General features: G+C 33.5%; 1 protein-coding gene across 1 annotated transcript in view; it reads right to left on the reverse strand.

Moving 5' to 3' along the window:
- The window catches only part of LOC133326746 (glucose dehydrogenase [FAD, quinone]), a 38,208-nt gene extending 16,939 nt beyond the window's left edge, over positions 1–21,269 (reverse strand). The window contains exon 1 of the mRNA XM_061535354.1: positions 20,814–21,269. Coding sequence (XP_061391338.1) covers positions 20,814–21,268 — 455 coding nt within the window. The 5' untranslated portion in view covers position 21,269. The remainder of the gene's footprint in view (positions 1–20,813) is intronic.
- Positions 21,270–22,769: the final 1,500 nt, after the last annotated feature.

Consider the following 22,769-nt stretch of genomic DNA (forward strand, 5'->3'; position numbering starts at 1 on the left):
CGGATTTTGGAAAAAAAAGGAATTAGATATCGTGTCATATTTTATTTAGAGTACAGACGAGCTGCGCAGCACCGTGTCGTGTCTTATTATTTCTTATACGAATGAGCTGCGGCTGTCTGTATATTTTTAATACCTGGATTTTTATTCTTGACAAATATTTTTTATATGTTCGAAAAATATATATTTCTTTTAAAATATCAAATGATTTTCTTTTTAAAATGTCCCCACTATTCTTATAAAGTATCATTAAAAAATATAAACTTTGTAATATCCGATTTTATTTTTCCTCATTCATTTTAGTTTTTTTCCTAAATCCATACCACAAAACACCACATTCAATTATGTATTTGGCCTTCAAGTCTCTAAACAAACTAGAATGATTTACAAAATTGGCCTCGAAGGCCAGCTTGGCAATAAACGCAAAATCATTGCCAAGGTTATTAAGAATCTAACGATTGTGTGTAATGTTTTTTTTTTTCTCCAACACGTAATTGTTTTGGGCAATTGCAATTAGCCAGTCAACTACCAAGCCAAACACAGCAAATAATTTCAGAATAGAGGCAAGGTATTTAAGTTCTTTTAAGAAAAACAAAAACAACTTGTTGTAAACATTAAATGCTGGTTGGTTAAGAAGTTGTTGCTGTAGTTAAGAATTTTTTTTCAAGTGGAAAAATTAAAATGTTGTTTACATATTTCCTTAAAGAATTTTTTCGTAATTATCATTATTTTTTTAATTTCGGAATAAAGAAATTAAAAAAGATGTATGAATTTTTTGAAAATATATCTTATAGGTCCTAATATAGTCGTGGATTTTTTATACCCTACACAACTATATTGTCAGGGTATTCTAGCTTTGTGCAGATCCAAAAGTTTGTACAAAGAGAAGGGGATCGGACCAAAGAATAAGCATGCCTGTTTTGATAAAAATCGGTCAATATTTAGCGGGTCAAATGGACCCTGACTTTTGTGTGAATAATGATTAAAATTGTATTCTATGGCTTCTATATATTTACTCCTGACGGACATAGAATCGAGGAGTTGATATCATATCCAAGAGGATTGGTTGATCTTTAAGTTAGTACCAATTATATTGTTCTATGTACTCGGATGTGGGAGTTACACGTAAATATTTACAGGTGCTTACGTATTCAGATATTATTTAATAAACCATTACCACACTAGAGGACAGAAATATAACGCTGATCGCTTTGAAGTTTTCCATAAGGATCCAGTTATGGTCAAGGACTTACTTACATACTTAGCTGGCTTGTGACAGAACTTTCGTTCCATAAACCGAGCTTGGAAAAGATTTCCAGGCGCGTCGGTCTTTTGCGCTGTTTTTCCCATTTGAAAGACCATTTTCGGCGATGTTATCTTCGACTTGAGCTTTCCAACGTATTCTTCGCCTTCCCCTTCTGCGTGAACCATCAACTGGTTCGCTTTTATATGCCTTCTGGGCTGGGACATTTTCATCCATTCTCACAACATGACCTAGCCAACGTAGTCGCTGCAGCTCAATACGTGTCTAACAATGTCGATGTCCGAGAATAGCTGGTACAACTCATGGTTCATTGGACGGCGATATTCACCGTCAACGCAGATCGGCCCATAGATCTTTCGGAGAATTTTCCTCTCAAACATTCCAAGAGCTGCCTCATCTGTTTGCGTAAGTACCCATGCTTCAGATGCGTATAACAGCACGGGTAGTATCAGCGTCTTGTAGAGTGTAAGTTTGGTCTGGCGGGAGGTGGCGGCCTTGCTTTTGAGTTGTTTGCTCAGACCATAATAGTATCGGTTGGCCATCACAATCCTTCTCCGAATTTCAAAACTGATGCCATTCGTGTTGGTTTTGGCGGTACCAAGGTATATAAAATCTTTGACTACCTCGAAGCTGTAGTTCTCTAGTTCCACAGTTGGTGCGAGTCTACTGGACGTCTTGCGCGTTGATACCATCAGCTTGGTCTTCTTGCCGTTTACTGTCGGACCCACTTTGGCAGACTCCTTCTAAATTTGAAAGGTGGCTGTTACCGCTCTCAATGTTCGACCCATTATGTCGATGTCATCGGCGGCGTAGGCGAGTAACATGTGTTGTTTGGGGTACGGAGTGCCATTTCTATTCACTTTTGCCACTCGTATGACCTTTTCCAGCAGGATGTTAACGACAAACTGTCACCTTGTTTGAATCCTCGTTCGATATTAAAGGGCTCCGAGAGGTCCTTTCCGTCTTTAACTGCTGATCTTGTGCCTGTTAAAGTTATCCTGCATAGCCGAATTAATTTTGCAAGAATGCCAAACGCAGACATGGCTTTATACGCCTCTGAACGGATAGGGCTGTCGAATGCGGCTTTATAGTCGACGAATAGATGGAATGTGTCGATGTGTTTTTTGTGGGTTTTTTTCCAGGATTTGGCACAGAGTGAAATATGGTCTATAATTTTCGGTGATGATTAGATTATAATTTTGGGATGAAGTGGCACGAAAATTTAATTGTTTGTGTAATTTCGATCTGTAGGCCATAAGTGATAGCCGAACTTCACAACACAAAGGTTGAAGCAAATCTGGGCAAGGTATTTAGAAGGGCTGTACTGAATATTAGTAATATTTGTTGACCTCTAGTCGGCCAAGAGGTTGCAAATATCGCGAAAGTTGGACTTTCGTGGAAGTTGTATAGGGTATCATATGATCGGCCCCATCCGACTATACTGCTCCGCTCACTGGTTTTACTATATATATTTTTTAATTATTTACTTATTAACTTTTTTTTTTTTGTATTTGTTATTTTGTGGACATTAACACACTTTGTGACATAATGACAACACCCTTTAATCGTTATTTAATTTATGGTTTGTTATCTCCCCGCCATAGTCATTAAACACATCGCGAAAAAAACATAATGTCTTGTTCGAACATATATCAAACCTCATTTATCAAATCTATTAATTTATAATTAATTTTTTTTCTTTCATCTTTTCGCATTGATTTTATCAACAACAACAACAAAATATTCCGCAACTAGCAATTTGCGGCTCAACTCCTTCAACACCTTGTCAAGTGGATTTTACGGCATTGTTGTGACAGGGCGCCTGTTTAAATTTCCGAATAGACAAATCGGCAATGATTCAAATTTAACAATAGAACTTTCGCTTTGTGGGATTTTTTTTTTAATTTTTTTTTTCTTTTTTACTGAAATCGAAAAAATTCCAAAACAATTTTTTTTACCATATTTTTCGTTTGGCTGCCTATCTTTGTTTTCTTTACACATTTTTCATTTGTTTTCTATTTTTCATATCTTTATTTAGCATTAATGCAATACTTGAGGGTAAACATACATTTGTCCAAATTACGACTGGCCAACACAGCCAGTCAGTCAGCCAGCCAACACACATTCACTGAAGGCTAAGCTGTTAAGTGAAGCCTCAAGTATTTCATTTTTGCATTTCTTCTATTAACGCGTCACATAGTCACATACGCTATTTACATACATACCCCTACATACCAGCAGTACTTTTTGTTTTGGTAGCCAAAAACTTATTTACCATATCCGTTAATAGCCTTGGCCACAGACGAGGTAAGGCAAAAGCTTAAACACCGCCAAACGCACTACACCGAACAAAAATAACAACAAATACCAAAATTGATAAAAAAAACAACAACATGCTAACTACTATGACCTGGCTCAAAGACAATATATATCTCTATAGATATCAGTATGTATGTATTTATTTACTTTTTTGTTTAACCAACATGATTGATGGTTCGACAATAATTGGTTTGAAAATGTGATTTGACTTCCAGTCATTGAGAAAAGAAAAAATAAAATAAACCACACGGAATGTAAAGCTTACCCCCAGTGCTTCTTCTTTTTTTATTGTCTTGCATTTGACATTAATAACAAAAAACAATTTGTTAACGACCACAAAGTGATGAAGTGATTAAAAAAGGAACGAGCGAGAGAGAGAGAGTGAGAGAGAAAAAACGCTGACTTCCCACATAGCTTTCATTGGCACGAGTTTGGGTCTTAAGTCTTTTGTTAGGCTTTAAGTCTCCAAAGAGACAAATTAATAAAATGTATGTGTCTTAAATCTTTTGTTGAGGCAAAACAAAGACTATATGATACCCTTTACCACTTTGAATATATTCTACATATGTATCCTAACAGATGTCGCCTTTTCGAAAGAACTTTGATATGAAATTGAACGAACTTAGTTCTAAATCTAACCCAATTTTCTCGAAGCTTAACACACGAGCTATGTTAGGGACAGATATCCATCTCAAAGGCACGAAAATCCCCATGAAAATGCAGAGCAACAACAACATCAAGTGAAAATAAAAACCCTAAAAAAACACACACACACACACACACACACAAAATTTCTGTAACTACACTTGTCATGAGCGAACAAATATATTAGACAGGTTGTTAGAAATACTCCAACGTACAAACCATTCAATTATAGTAACTTCAGTATATTGTACGATGTTGAGTGCCGGTCGGCCAAACTTTGGGTCTTGAGTGCACAATTTACATTAAATCGGACGAAAATATATATGGGAGCTAAATATAAATCGGAAGCGATTTTCTCGAAACTTAGCACACATCATTCTGGACCTAACACAATACCCTATGCCAAAGTCCGTGCCTCAATCTCAAATCTCAACCGATGTTCTCGAAAAATGGCACACATCATACTAAACACAATTCAGTTCACTATGCAAAATTTCGTGCAAATCGAATGCGATATAGGGTCTTTGGTGCACCATTTACATTAAATCGGACGAAAATATATATGGGAGCTATATCTAAATCTGAACTGATTTTCAAGAAACTTAACACACATCATTCTAGACCTAATTCAGTACGCTATGCCAAATTTCGTGCCAATCGAAAGTTATATAATGACTTTGGTGCACCATTTACATTAAATCGTACGACAATATATATGGGAGCTATATCTAAATCTGAACCGATTTTTGCCAATTGCAACAGAGTTCGTCCTTGGGCCAAATAGATGAGCTGTTCAAATTTCATCCAATTCGGACAATAAATGCGACCTGTACTTTGTTTACAATTTAACATAGACGGACGGACGGACATGCATAAATCGACTTAAAAGTGATTCTATGCATATTCTCAAAAGGAACCATGTGTCTATCTCGTTTCCTTTTGCCTGTTACAAGCATATGCACTAAGACATAATACCCTGTACCACAGTGTGGTGAAGGGTATAAAAATCCATGCCTGTCTATGGACCATGAAAACTTTTTAATAAATCCTCGGTCTATGGGCCATGAAAAAAATATTTTTAAAAAATTCACTCATGACTATGTACAATGAAAACATATTTTTAAACCAGTCGGACGGGGCCGACCATACGATACCCTGCACAACTACCACGGAACTCTAACTTTCTGCCGATGTTTATTCTGAGTTGGGGTAATATTTCGTGATATTTGCTGCCTCTTGCCCGATTAAAGGTCAACAGCACCTCTTCCTTACATTTTCGAATATTCAGTATACGCCTTCTAATAACTTATCCAGATTCCCTTCACGGTGGGTTGTATTGTGATGTTCGGATTATTTTCGACTCGAAAACACACAAGAAATTAAGTTTTCGGTCCACTGCATCCCAAAATTTTAATCTGATCATCACCGATAATTGTAGCCGTTGTCCTTGATCATACCTTGATCCTCATGGAAAATTTCAAAGCGATCAGCGCTATATCTTCGCCCTCTAGGGTGGCAATGGGTTACTAAATAATATATGAATACGTATGCACTTGTAAATATTTGAGTGTAACTCCCACATCTCAGTAGAACACATCACTATATTGGGTATCAACTCCTCGGGTCTATATCCTTCAGGCGTAAATGAATACGCCATAAAACACAATTTTTGTAATTTTCCACACAAAATTCAGGGTCCATTTGACGCGCTAAATATTGACCGATCTTTATCAAAACAGGCATGCTTATTCTTTGGCCCGATCCCCTCCTCTATGTATGGGATCCCCTCGCGATGTTTGAGCCATAATTGCGGTCTCTGGAGCGACCACAAAATCAGAAAAAAAGTTTTTGGTCCATTTCATCCCCTAACTATTAACCGATCTTTACCAAAAACAATAGGGGTCTTCATTGGCCAGAACCCATCCTACATGCAAAATTTCGTGAAGATTAGTCTATAACTTTGGCCTGCAACTTGATTACATATTATAATGGAGAGACGGACGGACGGGCGCACATGTCTAGATCGACTCAGCTAGTCGAGATTGGACAATCGGTATACTTAAAGTTGGGTCTAGGACCAATATTTCGCGGCGTTACAAACACTTGGGGCTGCACAAAGCTATAATACCCTGACAACATAGTTGTGTATGGTATAAAAATATACGCCTTTGGTCTCTTAAAAATATTTTTAAAAAATCTACGTCTTTGTTTGGACCCTAAAAAATATGTTTAAAATATCCACCTCAGGTTAGGTTAGGATATACGGTTTTTAATAACAACCGTCCACTCAGAGACTATGTCCATTGTGATCATCCTTTTATGTTACCTGCAAAGGAAAGAAAAAGAGAGAGTGGTGGAGCAAGGAGAACATATATTGGGAAAAAAGGAGCGGAAGGGAGGTTATTTTAGCCATGTCAAATTTTTGACAAAGCCTAGGATCTGGCTTGGGTCTATTTTGGAGAAGAAGACTAGGTTATAAATTTCATAGGCTACAACCTTTAACCTGAGATGCTTGAATTTTATAAGTATCTCATTTATCACCAGAAGCCATAAAAGGTGGGATAGTACTCCTCCCTGTGGTGTGCCTCTGTTGACAGATTTCCTTACGGAACTCTTTCCTAAGGATGAGTTGATAATTCTGCTTTCCAGCATTCTTACAATCCATTCCGTAATGAGTGTGGGGATACCTATGCTTACGAGAGCAGAATGGATGGCTTCCAGCTTCACATTATTGAAAGCTCCCTCGAAGAATGTTGCCAAGCTATAGCCAGAGGACTCCATATTCTTCTCGACGCCCCCAACCACCTTATACAGGTCGGTATCCACTGATCTGTATTTGATGTATCCATGCTGAGAGTTGTTAAGTTTACTATGGTCAATAGTGTTCCTAATTTTTGAGTCTCGTAAACTTTCTAAAGTCCTGAGTAGAAAGGATGAAAGACTAATCGGTCTATAGTCTTTTGGTAGCGTATGACTCGTCTTCCCGGCTTTCGGAATTAAGGTCACTGTTACCTCTCTCCATAGACTTGGTATATACGACAGAAATAAACAAGCCCTAAAGACGTCCTGCAGAGATAATATTATTCGTTCATCTGCATATTGCAGCATGGCCGGTATTATACCATCTGGGCGAGGAGATTTATAGGGTTGAATCTGTTTATCGCCCATACTAGTTTTGGGTGGCTTATAGTATCTTCTATCAACTTCCCTCCCTCGTTCGAACTTTTGGCTGATGCACACACTCCGCACACTTTCTATATAGTCATTGCAACCAGGAAAGTAGGTTGACGATAGAAGATCAAGAGTCTCACTGCCAGAGTTTGTCCACGTTCCATTACATCGCTTAATACTACCTATGGATTTTGGATCCTTAGATAGTACTCTGCGAAATCCACCTTAGGTTGGGTTCTAAAAAAATTAAAAAAATCTATGCCTTAAGACTCTTATTTTTTTTTAAATCTACGCTTTTGGACCCTTAAAAATATTTTTAAAAATCTACGCCTTTTAAAAAACTCACGCCTGTATTAACTCCTTCTGACCTTCGGTTGATCACCAAAAAAATATTTTTAAAAATTCTCACCTTTATCCGCGCTTTTGTTGGGACCCTAAAAAATATTTTTAAAGCAATCCACGCCTATATTAGGACCTTGAAAAAAATTGTTTTAAAATTCAAGTCTTTTACGATAGTTAAAAAAATATTTTTTTAACAACCATGCATTTGCTAACTACTTAAAAAAATATGTAAAAAAATAGTAGTTGAAAAAAATATTTTTAAAGGTCCGAACAAAAAAAAATATTTTTTTATTTATTTTATTTTTGTAATGCACCAATTCCGTTAATATTTAACTAGCCAGTAAGAGAAGGTCACCAAAGAAGTTGAGGCCAAGCCATATTGACTTCATGTTTTCGTTAAACTTTAAATGACATTGCCTTAATTTTTTTTGTTTCATTTTTTTTCTTGTTGTAAACATTACAATCCGGACTCACTCTCATTATGAGTAAAAAATTTTGAGTTATTCTCTAAATTTTGAAAACTTCTTTAAATTATGAAATATTTATTTTGAGTGTTTTTACTCAAAACACAAATTTCCACTCAAAACATACAGAGAGTCTGTTTGTGACTCTCTGTCAATATTATGCAACTGAAGTGAGTGAGTTTTGTTGCTGTATTCAAAAAAAATTTTTTTTTTTGATTTATATATTTGCTGAGGCATTACTGCTAAGACCAGTTGTAATTTATTTCCACTTCTTCAATTTTTGTAATGTTTTATTATTTTTTCTCTCTCTCGGATGGAGTCCCTGCCTTAGTTGTCCATTTCTGATTGTCCAGACGATGTCTGTCAGGTTGGAGTGGTAGGATGACGAAAATAAAAAAATAAAAAAAAGGGAAAATATGTCTGGTGATTGCTTCATTTAATTGATTATGGTTTTTGTTGTTATTGTCGTGCGGATTTTTTGTTTTTGTTTTGATTGTTGCTTTATGGCCATCGAAGGCTGTTCATATGTGAGATAAGACGTGTAATGGAAATGTAATTGAAGTGACACATTTATGTTTTAAATTCACGACATTCACTTGAAAAAATATTTTTAAAAAATCCACGTCTTTGGTAACTCCCCCAAAAAATATTTTTTTAAAAAATCCACACCTTTGGTAACTACTCCAAAAAATATTTTTAAAAAATCCAAGCCTTTGGTAACTTCTCCAAAAAATATTTTTAAAAAATCCACGCCTTTGGTAACTCCTCCAAAAAATATTTTTAAAAAATCCACGACTTTGGTAACTCCTCCAAAAAATATTTTTAAAAAATCCACGCCTTTGGTAACTTCTCCAAAAAATATTTTTATAAAATCCACGCCTTTGGTAACTCCTCGAAAAAATATTTTTAAAAAAACCACGCCATTGGTAACTCCTCCAAAAAATATTTTTAAAAAATCCACTCCATTGGTAACTCCTCCAAAAAATATTTTTAAAAAAATTCACGCCTTTAGTAATTTTTCCAAAAAATATTTTTGAAAAATTCACGCTTTTGGTAATAACTTGAATTTTTTTTAATCCACGCCTTTGGTAACTATTTGAAAAAATATTTTTTAAAAAATCCACGCCTGTGGAAACTATTTGAAAAAATATTTTTTAAAAAATCCACTCCTGTGGAAACTATTTGAAAAAATATTTTTTAAAAAATCCACGCCTGTGGAAACTATTTCAAGAAATATTTTTAAAAAATCCACGCCTGTGGAAACTATTTGAAAAAATATTTTTTAAAAAATCCACGCCTGTGGAAACTATTTGAAAAAATATTTTTAAAAAATCCACGCCTGTGGAAACTATTTGAAAAAATATTTTTTAAAAAATCCACGCCTGTGGAAACTATTTGAAAAAATATTTTTTAAAAAATCCACGCCTGTGGAAACTATTTAAAAAAATATTTTTTAAAAAATCCACACCTTTGGTAACTCCTCCAAAAAATATTTTTTAAAAAATCCACACCTTTGGTAACTCCTCCAAAAAATATTTTTAAAAAATCCAAGCCTTTGATAACTCCTCGAAAAATATTTTTAAAAAATCCACGCCTTTGGTAACTCCTCCAAAAAATATTTTTAAAAAATCCACGCCTTTGGTAACTCCTCCAAAAAATATTTTAAAAAAAATCCACGCCTTTAGTAACTTCTCCAAAAAATATTTTTAAAAAATCCACGCCTTTGGTAACTCCTCAAAAAAAAAAAAAAATAAAAATCCAAGCCTTTGGTAACTCCTCAAAAAAAAAAAAAAAATAAATAAAAATCCACGCCTTTGGTAACTCCTCGAAAAAATATTTTTAAAAAATCCACGCCTGGGAGGAGTTACCCTCCAAAAAGTTGAAAAAATATTTTCTAACAATTCACGCCTGTATTAGGACCTTGATTTTTTTTTAAATCCACACCTTTGGTTGGTACTTTATTTTTTTATTTTTTTTTTTTTTGTAACCTCATTCTATTATTTATTTTAATATTTTTATTATTATTAAAAATTATGTATTTATAATTATAATTTTGCACGTAATTTATATAAATTAGCGCTTCGAATATTATTTGCAATGTCATTTATCCGGCAGAGACACGCACTCGAAACCTTATTGAGGTCATCGTTATCAATTGATAAGAGCTGAGTAGAAGGCAAAAACGTATCCACATTACAACAACAACAACTAGAGTAATAAATATCATTTATCACATATTGTGAAAACGCTAAGTAACATGTTTTCCCTACCCCCCATCCTCATAACTGCAACATCATCGTCATTGCTTTGAACAACCTTGGAAGGCCGTTTGAGAGATTTATTTTATTTTTTTTAATTTTTGGAAATCACCAACTACCTCACTTTGAGCAGACATGTAATAAAACCTGCTTTAACTCACGTCATCATATTAAATGACTTTTTTTCCGGCTAAATGATATAACGACAATACCTCGTTGTATGTAAACCACCCCCACCCCTCTCCATAAAACATATTTTATTTCACAAATTCCACCTGCCAAATATTTATTTATTTTATTTTTTATTATTTTCTTAATTATTTTTTAAAATTTGATTTCTGTGATCTTTGGCTCGGTACTTGGGTAGGTACTTGCTCGTAATTCAATTTTGTGTTTTTAATTAAAAAAATAATAGTTAAAAAGTACTACTTAACAAAAAAAAAATAAATCATAACATAAAATGTTGACATTGAACTATAAAACAGGTGAATTGAAGGTAAAATCCACGAAAATAAAAAAAATACCCCACACAACTATTTAAAACATTTAATATTTTTTTTGTGGAGAGGGGCCAAGAGTTTTAGCTGAGGGGGGTCTTAGGTTACAACCCTAAAGGTTAATAAACCTTTTACAATGGTACATAAAATGAAATAAATGTATAACAATGGGGCTTTTAGTTTTATTTCTCTTTTTAATATATATTTTTTTGTTTTGTGAAAATAAAATAAAAAAACTTCAAGCCTGACTGCATTTCCGCGTGGTAATGCCAAGATCAATAAATGTGGATAAATGAAACCATAACAAAAAAATAGTTTATTTGAATCACAATAGCAGAAAAAATTATTTTTTTAAGTGCAAAGTCGGAGAATGCACACCTGAAGGAAGTTTGAAAAAAATATTTTTTGAAAGGCAACGTCTGGGTATATTTAAAAAATAATATGTTTTTATTACAACATTAAAAAATATATATTTTATTTTTTAAACAACTTCTGAGTCTACATTTCAATAATCTATTATATATTTTTTTTATAAAACTCATGCCTCAGGTAAGGTTTGAAAAAATATTTTTTAAAGACATCGTTAGATCATATTTCCAAAATATTTTCTTATGACAACGCCGGAAATATATATTTATAAAAAAGAATGGTTGGAAAATAATATTTTTTAGGATAACGTCTGATAAAATATATGTTATTAAAAAACCCGCCAATTTGATTCCATAAAAAAATTTTCAAAAAACACCCAACTGAAGGAATGTTGTAAAAATATTTTCTTTAAAGACAAAGTTTGAGTTTACTTAAAAAAATATTTTATACTAAAAACATCAACCCCGAAAGAATAATTATAGGAAAAATATATTTTTTTTTAATACAACTTCCGAGGCGATTTTAAAAATATTTTATTAAAAAATAACGTCTGAGTATATATTCACAATTCCACGCTTTTAAAAAATTAAGACAACGTCGGAGCCTGTTTTAAAAAATTTATATTCTTATAAAACACACACTTGAAGGATGGTTGGAAAAAATATTTTTTGGATAAATTCTGAGTCTACTTAAAAAAAAAATATTAAAAAACCCACCAAAAATAAAATATTTTTTATAAAACCCCCAACTGAAGGAAGGTTGTAAAAAATATTTTCTTTAAAGGCAACGTCTGAGTTTACTTAAAAAAATATTTTATTCACAAATTCAACAACCTTTTTAAAAAACCAGTAAGGAAAGTAATAAAGTCGGACTGGGCCGACTATATGATACCCTTCACCACTTTGGATATATTCGACATATGTATCCTAACAGACGACGCGTTTTTTGTTACATATCTATATCTGAACCGATTTTAGGGAAAATTGCCAGAGACTAATTTATATTACTTCAGTACGTTGTGCCAATCGGCCTAGCTATGGATCTTTTTACGAAGCTTAGAAATATCATTTTAGACCTAATTCAGTACCCTATGCAAAATTCGTGCAAATCGAAAAATATATAGGGAATTTGGTGCACCATTTATCCAAAATCGGGCGAAACTATATAAGGGGCTATATCTAAATCTGAACCGATTTTCACGAAACTCTGCAGACATTTTTCTACACTTAATTTAGTGCGCTATGCCAAAATTCGTGCAAATCGAAAGATATATAGGGACTTTGGTGTACCATATACATAAAATCGGACGAAAATATATATGGTAGCTATATCTAAATCTGAACCGATTTTCCCAAAACTCACCACTTATCATTCTACACTCAATTCAATTCGTTGTGCCAAATTTCGTGCAATTCGAAAGATATATAGGGACCTTGATGTAGCATATACATAAAATCGGACGAAAATATATATGGGAGCTATATCTAACTCTGAACCGATTTTCATCAATTTCAATAGGATTCGTCTTTGGGCCAAATAAATGAGATGTGCCAAATTTCATCGAATTCGGATTATAAATGCGACCTGTACTTTGTTTACAATTTAACATCAACAGTCGGACGGACATGCATAAATCGACTCAGAAAGTGATTCTATGCGTAGTCTCAAAAGGAACCATGGGTCTATCTCGATTCCTTTTGCCTGTTACAAACATATGCACAAAGACATAATACCCTGTACCACAGTGTTGTGATGGGTATAAATAGTTTATTTGAATCACAATAGAAGAAAACCATTGAGCGAAGCAGTATAGTCGGACGGTATCGACCATATGATATCCTACACAACTTCCAAGAAAATCTAACATTGTATGGTTCTACATTCTGATCTTGGGCAATATTTGCACTCTCTTGACCTTCACGATGGGTTGTGTTGTTATGTTCGGCTATAGCCACAAGGGCCAACTGAGGCGTGGATTTATTAAAGAATATTTTTCAAGGGCCAACTGTGGCGTGGATTTATTAAAGAATATTTTTCAAGGGCCAACTGAGGCGTGGATTTATTAAAGAATATTGACTCGAAAAAAACCAAAACAAAAAATAAGTTTTCGGTCCAATTTATCCCAATATTATTATCTGATCATCACCGAAAATTATAGGCGTTGTTCTTGACCACACCTGGATCCTCATGGAAAATTTCCAAGCGATCAACGCTATATTTCCGCCCTCTAGGGTGGTAATTGGTTACTAAATAATATATGAATACGTCGGCACCTGTAAATATTAAGTGTAACTCCCACATCCGAATACATACGATAATTTAATTGCTATAAATTTGAAGGCCAAACACTCCTCTTGAACATACTACCAACTTCTCGGCTCTATGTCCCTCAGGAGTAAATATATACGCCATAGAATACAAATTTGTCATTTTCACACAAAAGTTAGGGTCCATGGGACACGCTAAATATTTACCGATCTTCATCAAAACAGGTATGCTTATTCTTTGGCCCGATCCCCTACTCCATGTAAAAATTCGCGATGTTTGGGCCATAATTTCGGCCTCTGGAGCGACCAGAAAATCAGACAAAAATAAAGATTTTGGTCCATTTCACCCCCTAAATATTAACCGATCTTCACCAAATAGGGGTCTTCATTGGCCAGAATCCATCCTACTTGCAAAATTTCGTGAAGATTGGTCAATAACTGTGGCCTGTATCGTGTTTACAAATTATAATGGGCAGATGAACGGACGGACGGACTCACATTTATAGATCAACTCAGCTAGTCGAGATATGACGATCGGTATACTTAAAGGTGGGTCAAGGACCAATATTTCGCGGCGGTACAAACTCTTGGGCCTGCACAAAGCTATAATACCCTGACAACATAGTTGTGTAGGGTATAAAAATTCGGACAATGGCAGGTTAAAAAATATAAAATATTTTTTTTTTAAGTCTAAAAATACATATTTTTAAAAAAATACTCGAATGATGCAGCTTAGAAAAATATTGAATCCAATGCTGAGGTAATTCACGTTCCTATCTCAGCTTTTACAAAACATGTTTGAGTAAAAATCACAACCTAATCAAAATTCAGCCCTCTTAAAAACCCTGAACCTTATTGAAAAATTATGAAAATTACATTAAAAGAAAAACGTTCGTCGTCTCTTCATGAATGCCAAATCAAAATCTTCTAACTTTCTCGATCTCATTTTTTATTCAGATATTAAAATTCTAAAAAAAACAAATATTCAAATTCAGACAAAAAACGAAGACAACACTTTTTGGGGGAACAAATATGTAAATATCAAGAATACCTAACAATAGACTTCTGAATGCTCCCCAACGATATAGGTAACACATTCTTTTATGACCACACTCATTTTCAGTCCCACATCAATAGCCACAACACCAAAAAAACTCCCTTTCAATTTAGACTATTTGAGCCATTTCAATAGAAAACAAAAGACTTAAGCAACGAACTTAATTGATAAAAAAATATTATCGAACAAGAAGTTTTCAACAACTACAAACAAAATGTATAGAGTTTTAAAAGCGGACATTCTTTTTCTAAAAAAAATATTTTTTTTTTTTTGACAGATCAACTGCTTTCTTGTTCTGTTCTGTTCTGTTTTTTTTTTTTTTTTTTTTTTTTTTGAATTTCATTGTGGAAAAAAGACTCAATTAAAATTCCATAAGGATATCAAACTGTTATACAGGCGTAAATTACCCTAAATGGACTTAGATATTCAATAAAACACAAACATAAATTAAAAGTGAAAAGTTTTTATGATGTATAACAGTTTTGCCAAACTGTTATACTCTTCGAAAAAACGCATGGAATTTATGTTTTCTCCAAAAAGTTATATAATTTGACTTTTTGAAATATTTTTTAGTTCAGTTTTTTTTTTTTGAACTTCATCGTGGAAAAAGACTCAATTCAAATCCATATGTATATCACTGCTATCTTGTTCTGTTCATAAGGATATCAAACTGTTATACAGGCGTAAATTACCCTTAATGGACTTAGATATTCAATAAAACACCGAAAAATTAAATTTGAACAGTTTTTATGGTGTATAACAGTTTTGCCAAACTGTTATACTCTTCGAAAAAAACGCATGAAATTTATTTTTTCTCCAAAAATGTAAATAATTTGATTTTTTGACATATTTTTCTGGTGTATAACAGTTTGTGTGAACTGTTATACATTGCAAAAAAATTTTCGATTTTTATAAAAATTCATTTCTTTTACAATTTTGTATTTTCTTTTTTCCTTAAATTTTCATAAATTGAGGTTTTATGTACATGTGATGTATTTTTGTAGTGTATAAAAGTTTATGTAAACTGTTATACTTTAAAAAAATGTGCGATTTTTATTAAATTTGACGTTTTTTATTTATTTTTTTTTTGCTCTCTAGTTATTTTTCTTTATAATTTTATGTACCACTTATTTAGACTTTATTTGTTGTTCACACCTTTGGCCCTCTCGTCTACGTCTAACTTTAATGAATTCATTAAAAACAAATTAAAATCATCACATAGCCGACGCTATTATGCCAATAGACAAACATCTGTTTGGTACGAAAAAATTAACTGACCTAAGACACTACTGCTGCTGAGGTGATGACTGGCAAAGTCCAAAACAAAAGACTTAAGACACAAACGTGGTGGCAGGCAATTAAAATGAATGAAAAGAAAGTAAATAATTTAAAAACGAATTTTTGGAGATGGGTTTTTTTTTTGTTTTGTGTTGAATTTATGAAATAATTTAGTAGTTAATAACATGATTAATAATTTTAAACAATAACAAAATTGTTGTTAAAATTTGTATTGTATAAATTTTTGAATGAAAATAAATTTTTTTTTTGATTTTTTTAAACAATAAATAAATCAATATTTTATAGGAAGTGGGATAAGCTGACATTTTGTTTGTAAACATAAAACATAGCCCATACAGTGGGGCCTCGTAAAACATTTTATTTGGAATTATTTAAAAAAAAAATTTTTTTTTTCTTTGGGGTTTTAAAAACCAATCGTAAAGAAATAATTTAAAAACATAATTGAATTTTTTAATATATTATATTATTTATTATTTATTTTTTTTTCTACTACTGTGCAATAGTTTCCACTGTACTTTTGTAATATTTACAAAACAATTGTTTGTGGCAAAATTAATTGCCCGCATAGGCCGCCTTTGGCCAAGAAGAGAAACGTACCTGGTCGCCGCCAACTTTCAACATAAGTAAATAAAAATTTTAAAGCGAAAATTTATTTGGCGAATTCATAAAAACACCGATTTTTAATGAAATAACAAAACAACAAAGACTTCATAATTGTTAAAGAAAATAGCAAGCTACTGGGATATTTCAAAATTCCACAAAAAAAAAAAACAGTAAGGAAAGTAGTAAAGTCGGACGAGGCCGACTATATGATACCCTTCACCACTTTGGGTATATTCAACAGATGAATCCTAACAGACGTTGAAGGACCATAAACACGAAAATGGATCCATAAACATGTCATTCTACAACCTATACTAAATTCTTCTTTTGGTCATTTGCTATAGATATAGCATATATGAGACTTGTCAGAGATTAACTTATCTTAACTACAGTTCATTGTACCAAAATGTGTGGTAATCAGACAAATTTTGGGTCTTTTGTGCACAATTTACATACACTCGGAAGAAAAAATATATTGGAGCTATATCTAAATCTGAACCGATTTTCACGAAATTTAACACACATCTTTCTACACTTAATCCACACATCATTCTAGACCTACTTCATTACGCTATACCAAATTTCGTGCAAATCGAAAGATATAGAGGGACTTTGGTGCAACATTTACATTAAATCGGACGAAATTATATATGGGAGCTATATCTAAATCTGAACCGATTTTTACGAAACTTAACACACATCATTCTAGACCCAATTTAGTAGGCTATAGCAAATTTCATACAAATCGAAAGATATATAGGGTATTTGGTGGACCATTTACATTAAATCGGACGAAAATATATATGGAAGCTATATGTAAATCTGGACCGATTTTCAGGAAACTTAACACACATCATTTTAGACTTAATTCATTACGCTGTGCCAAATTTCGTGCAAATCGAAAGATATATAGGGTATTTGGTGGACCATTTACATTAAATCGGGTGAAACTATATATGGGAGCTATATATAAATCTGGACCGATTTTCAGGAAACTTAACACACATCATTCTCGACCTGATTCATTATGCTATGCCAAATTTCGTGCAAATCGAAAGATATATGGGGACTTTGGTACACTATTTTCATTAAATCGGACGAAAATATATATGGGAGCTATATCTAAATCTGGACCGATTTTCAGGAAACTTAACACACATCTTTCTAGACCTAATTCAGTACGCTGTGCCAAATTTCATGCCAATCTAAAGATATATAGGCACTTTGGTGCACCATTTACCTTAAATCGGACGACACTATATATGGGAGCTATATCTAAATCTGAACCGATTTTCTCGAAAATTGGCACACATTATTCTAGACCTAATTCAGTACGCTGTGCCAAATTTCATGCAAATCTAAAGATATATAGGCACTTTGGTGCACCATTTACCTTAAATCGGACGACACTATATATGGGAGCTATATCTAAATCTGAACCGATTTTCTCGAAAATTGGCACACATTATTCTGGAACTAATTCCGTACGCTATGCCAAATTTCGTGCAAATCGCAACATATATAGGGACTTTGGTGCCCCATTTACCTTAAATCGGACGAAAATATATATGGGAGCTATATCTAAATCTGAACCGATTTTTCCCAATTTCAATAGGGTTCATCCTTGGGCCAAATAAGTGAGCTGTGCCAAATTTCATCCAAATCGGATAATAAATGCGACCTGTACTTTGTTTACAATTTAACATGGACAGACGGACGGACGGACGTGCATAAATCGACTTAAAAAGTGATTCCATGCATATTCTCAAAAGGAACCTTGTGTCTATCTCGTTTCCTTTTGCCTGTTACAAACATATGCACAAAGACATAATACCCTGTACCACAGTATAACAGAAATTTTAAAGTTGTACAAAAAAAAATCTCATTGATTTTCTATAGAAAACTAATTTTTATTACAAAAAAAAAAAACTAACCCAATTCTGATTAGAAAAAAAAAACAATGGAAAATATGGGAATTCCATTTGATTTTATGGCCTACATGTGTGGTGGGTTTTATGGCATCAGAACTCCACTCAGTTCTCCCCCTCCACTCTCTACTCCCCCTCTACTCTTCTCTCCCCCTCTACTCCCACTCCACTCTTCTCTCCCGCTCTACTCTCCACTCCCTCTCCCTCATACCATCCAATTATCTTTATAGCCTATGATCAATCCATCCAATAACATGTTTGTTTCTTAAGTCTTTTGTTTTTCTTATGCTAACATTAAACCCATAATAATGGTGATGATAATGGTTGTGCAGTACCGTTAGAATATCGATTTTCACTTTCTTGGTATCTCTAATATTCTGTCTTTCTGAGTTTTACAATGTTTGACATGATTGTTGGTTGGTATGTCAGCACACGACTGACTTGGCATCTCAATCCTGTTCTAGAAATTGTTTTAATGACTGTTCGGTTGTTTTTTTATTATTTTCTATTGTGGTGAAAGATGCCATTAAAAATAAAAAAAGAACATAATTGGTCTTGGGGAGAAGAATATTTTTTTTTTTTTTTTGAAAAGAAAATAAGAAGAAGAAAAAAAATAAAGTTTTTTAAAAATATTTTAGAGGTCTAAAACAGGCGTGGATAGAAGAGGATTTTATTAAAATTATTTTTAGGCGTCTAACAACAGGCGTGGATTTTTAAAAAAATATTTTTAGAGGTCTAACAACAGTCGTGGACAGAAGAGGATTTTATTAAAATTAATTTTAGGGGTCAAACCACAGGCGAAAATTTTTTAAAAATATTTTTAGAAGTGTAATAACAACCATGGATTTTTTTTGAAACTATTTTTAGGGGTCTAACAACAGGAGAGATTTTTTTATTTTATTTTTTTGTTATTATTTATTTTTTTTTTTAAATCAATGCTTTTGTTTGATGCTTGAAAAAATATTTTTAAAAAATCGACTCCCTTGGATGATGCTTGAAAAAATATTTTTAAAAAGTCCACGCCTTTGGATGATGCTTGAAAAAATATTTTTAAAAAATCCACGTTTTTGGATGCTTGAAAAAAATATTTTTTAAAAAATCCACGCCTTTGGATGCTTGAAAAAATATTTTTAAAAAATCCACGCCTTTGGATGATGCTTGAAAAAATATTTTTAAAAATCCTTGCCTTTGGATGATGGTTGAAAAAATATTTTTTTTTTAAAAATCCACGCCTTTGGATGCTTGAAAAAATATTTTTAAAAAATCCACGCCTTTGGATGCTTGAAAAAATATTTTTAAAAAATCCACGCCTTTGGATGATGCTTGAAAAAAATATTTTTAAAAAATCCACGCCCTTTGATGCTTGAAAAATATTTTTAAAAAATCCACGCCTTTGGATGCTTGAAAAAATATTTTTAAAAAATCCATGCCTTTGGATGCTTGAAAAAATATTTTTAAAAAATCCACGCCTTTGGATGCTTGAAAAAATATTTTTAAAAAATCCACGCCTTTGGATGTTTGAAAAAATATTTTTAAATAATCCACGCCTTTGGATGCTTGAAAAAATATTTTTAAAAAATCCAGGTCTTTGGTCCTGGAAAAAATATTTTAAAAAAATCCACGCCTAAAATCGGACGAAACTATATATGGGAGCCATATCTAAATCTGAACCGATGTCAAGAAAACATAGCATGTATCAATCTAGACCTAATTCAGTATTCTTTGCAAAATTTTGTCTCAATCGGACAAATATTGAGAGTTTGGTGCTCCATTTACCTAAAATCGGACGAAACTATATATGGGAGCTATATCTAAATCTGAACCGGTTCAAAACTTGACATATATCAATATGGGCCTAATTCAATACTCCATGCTAAATTTTGTCTCAATCGGAGAAATATTGGCTGTATGGTGCTCCATTTACATAATATCGGATGAAACTATATATGGAAGCTATATCTAAATCTGAACCGATTTTCTCCAATTTCAATAGGGTTCGTCCTTGGGCCAAATAAGTGATATGTGCCAAATTTCATTCAAATCGGATCATAAATGCGACCTGCAATGTGTTCACAAAAATACATGGACGGACGGACAGACGGACATGCGTAAATCGACTTAGAAATTGATTCTATGCATATTTTCAAAAGGAACCATGGGTCTATCTCGATTTCTTTTGTCTGTTACAAACATATGCACAAAGACATAATACCCTGTGCCACAGTGTGGTGCAGGGTATAAAAATTTAAATTTTGTTGTTAACCCCCAGGCCCAGTATATTTTTATTGCTATCCTATTTTTCTATCGAATTTCTCCCCTTTCGAATAACTCACCTATATTTCCAATCCATTTTACTTTTATGCAAATACAGCGACAGCAAGGGTACATCCGAAATTTCCGTTTCATGGCCACCTGCCTCCAGCAGCAGCACTTTCCAATGAGGTACTTCTGATAGCCGTGAAGCCAACACGGAGCCCGCTGAACCACCACCAATTATAATAAAATCATAAACACGATCAACTTCTTTCACATTAAAAGGACGATTTTCCGGATCGAAGAGATCATAATTATAATAGGCAATGGCGGCTATCAGAAAAGGTATGATGGTTAGTTTACCCACTCCGATAATGGCAGTGGCCAGCTTAATGGCACCAGCAATGGCCAGACTTAGTTTGGAGGCACCTACTGCCAGGCCGGCAGAGGCAGCAACTGTGGAGGCTGAACTGGCCTTAAACAGCAGGCCAGCCACGGAGGAGGCAGCGGCGCCCAATGCGGGGACCACAACCATTTTTCAACGAGGGATTTTGAAGGGGGGATTTTTTCAAAATTTCGATTTCAAATATTTATTTTGGGCGTTTGAATTTCCAAAATTTTCCACTTCAATTTTTTTTTTTAATTTTTTCAACACTTTTTTTTGTATTGATTTTTTTCAATTCATTTTCAATTTCAAATTTTCTTGCTTATTTTTTTTTTTCTTTTCAAATATTTTGTGCAATTCGTTTAACTTCCATTGTGGTATGGGGGTATTAACAAATTCACTTTTTTGTTGTTTGTTGTTTTTTTTTTTCGAACACAACTGCAAAGCTCTTAGCCAAGAAAAAAAATGGTTAACACCGTTTTAATGCGACCTCCATGCGCATGCGCTCACAACCGTTACGTTTAAAAGTTTGTCGACAACTGAGTGAAGTTTCGACGAATTGTCGTTGATTTTCATTAAATTGACTCAACAGTCGGCCAGGCGCACTACCATCATGGCTCAATGATAATTTAAATTGGTAAGACCCGATGGTAAGGCAACCACACATTACAACAAAGTTAGCCATGTTATTTGGAGAGCACTCAAGAGTGAGGCTCACTGGGGGTTTATGCTCTCTTGTCATGCCTTGGCATTAAATTTTGAGAGCTATGTTTATGTTTCCACAATGTTTTTGTTTACCTCCATCGGATCGGCATTAGGAAAATCAATAATAAAAAAAAATTATCTTCGGCTGTGTACTTGAGGATTTCCCCATAATCGTCTCTTCTCCTCAATTCTGCGGATTCCTTTTGATTTGGTAAATCATTTTTTGTCATTACCATAATTTATTTTGGATTTTTTGTTTACGTGCCAAATTTAACGTAGATTTTTCAAAAATATTTTTTCATGGTCCATAGACAGGCTGGGATTTTTTAAACATATTTTTGGGGTCCATAGACAGGCGTGGATTTTTTAAAAACTATTTTTGGGGTCCATAGACCGGTGTGGATTGAAAAAAAATTATTTTTTGGGGTCCTTGACCAGGCGTGGATTAAAAAAAAAATATTTTTTGGGGTCCTTGACCAGGCGTGGATTTAAAAAAAAAATATTTTTTGGGGTCCTTGACCAGGCGTGGATTTAAAAAAAAATATTTTTTAGGGTCCTTGAACAGGTGGGGATTTAAAAAAAATTATTTTTTGGGGTCCTTCACCAGGTGGGGATTTAAAAAAATTATTTTTTGGGGTCCTTGACCAGGCGTGGATTGAAAAAAAATTATTTTTTGGGGTCCTTGACCAGGTGTGGATTTAAAAAAATTTATTTTTTGGGGTCCTTGACCAGGCGTGGATTTAAAAAAAAATATTTTTTGGGGTCCTTGACGAGGCGTGGATTAAAAAAAAAAAAAAATATTTTTTAGGGTCCTTGAACAGGTGGGGATTTAAAAAAAATTATTTTTTTGGGGTCCTTCACCAGGTGGGGATTTAAAAAAATTATTTTTTGGGGTCCTTGACCAGGCTTGGATTTAAAAAAATTATTTTTTGGGGTCCTTCACCAG

Source organism: Musca vetustissima, unplaced genomic scaffold (assembly GCF_032173495.1).
Source record: "Musca vetustissima isolate MV318-11 ecotype Yass unplaced genomic scaffold, APGP_CSIRO_Mvet_v1 utg20432, whole genome shotgun sequence".
NCBI lineage: Eukaryota > Metazoa > Arthropoda > Insecta > Diptera > Muscidae > Musca > Musca vetustissima.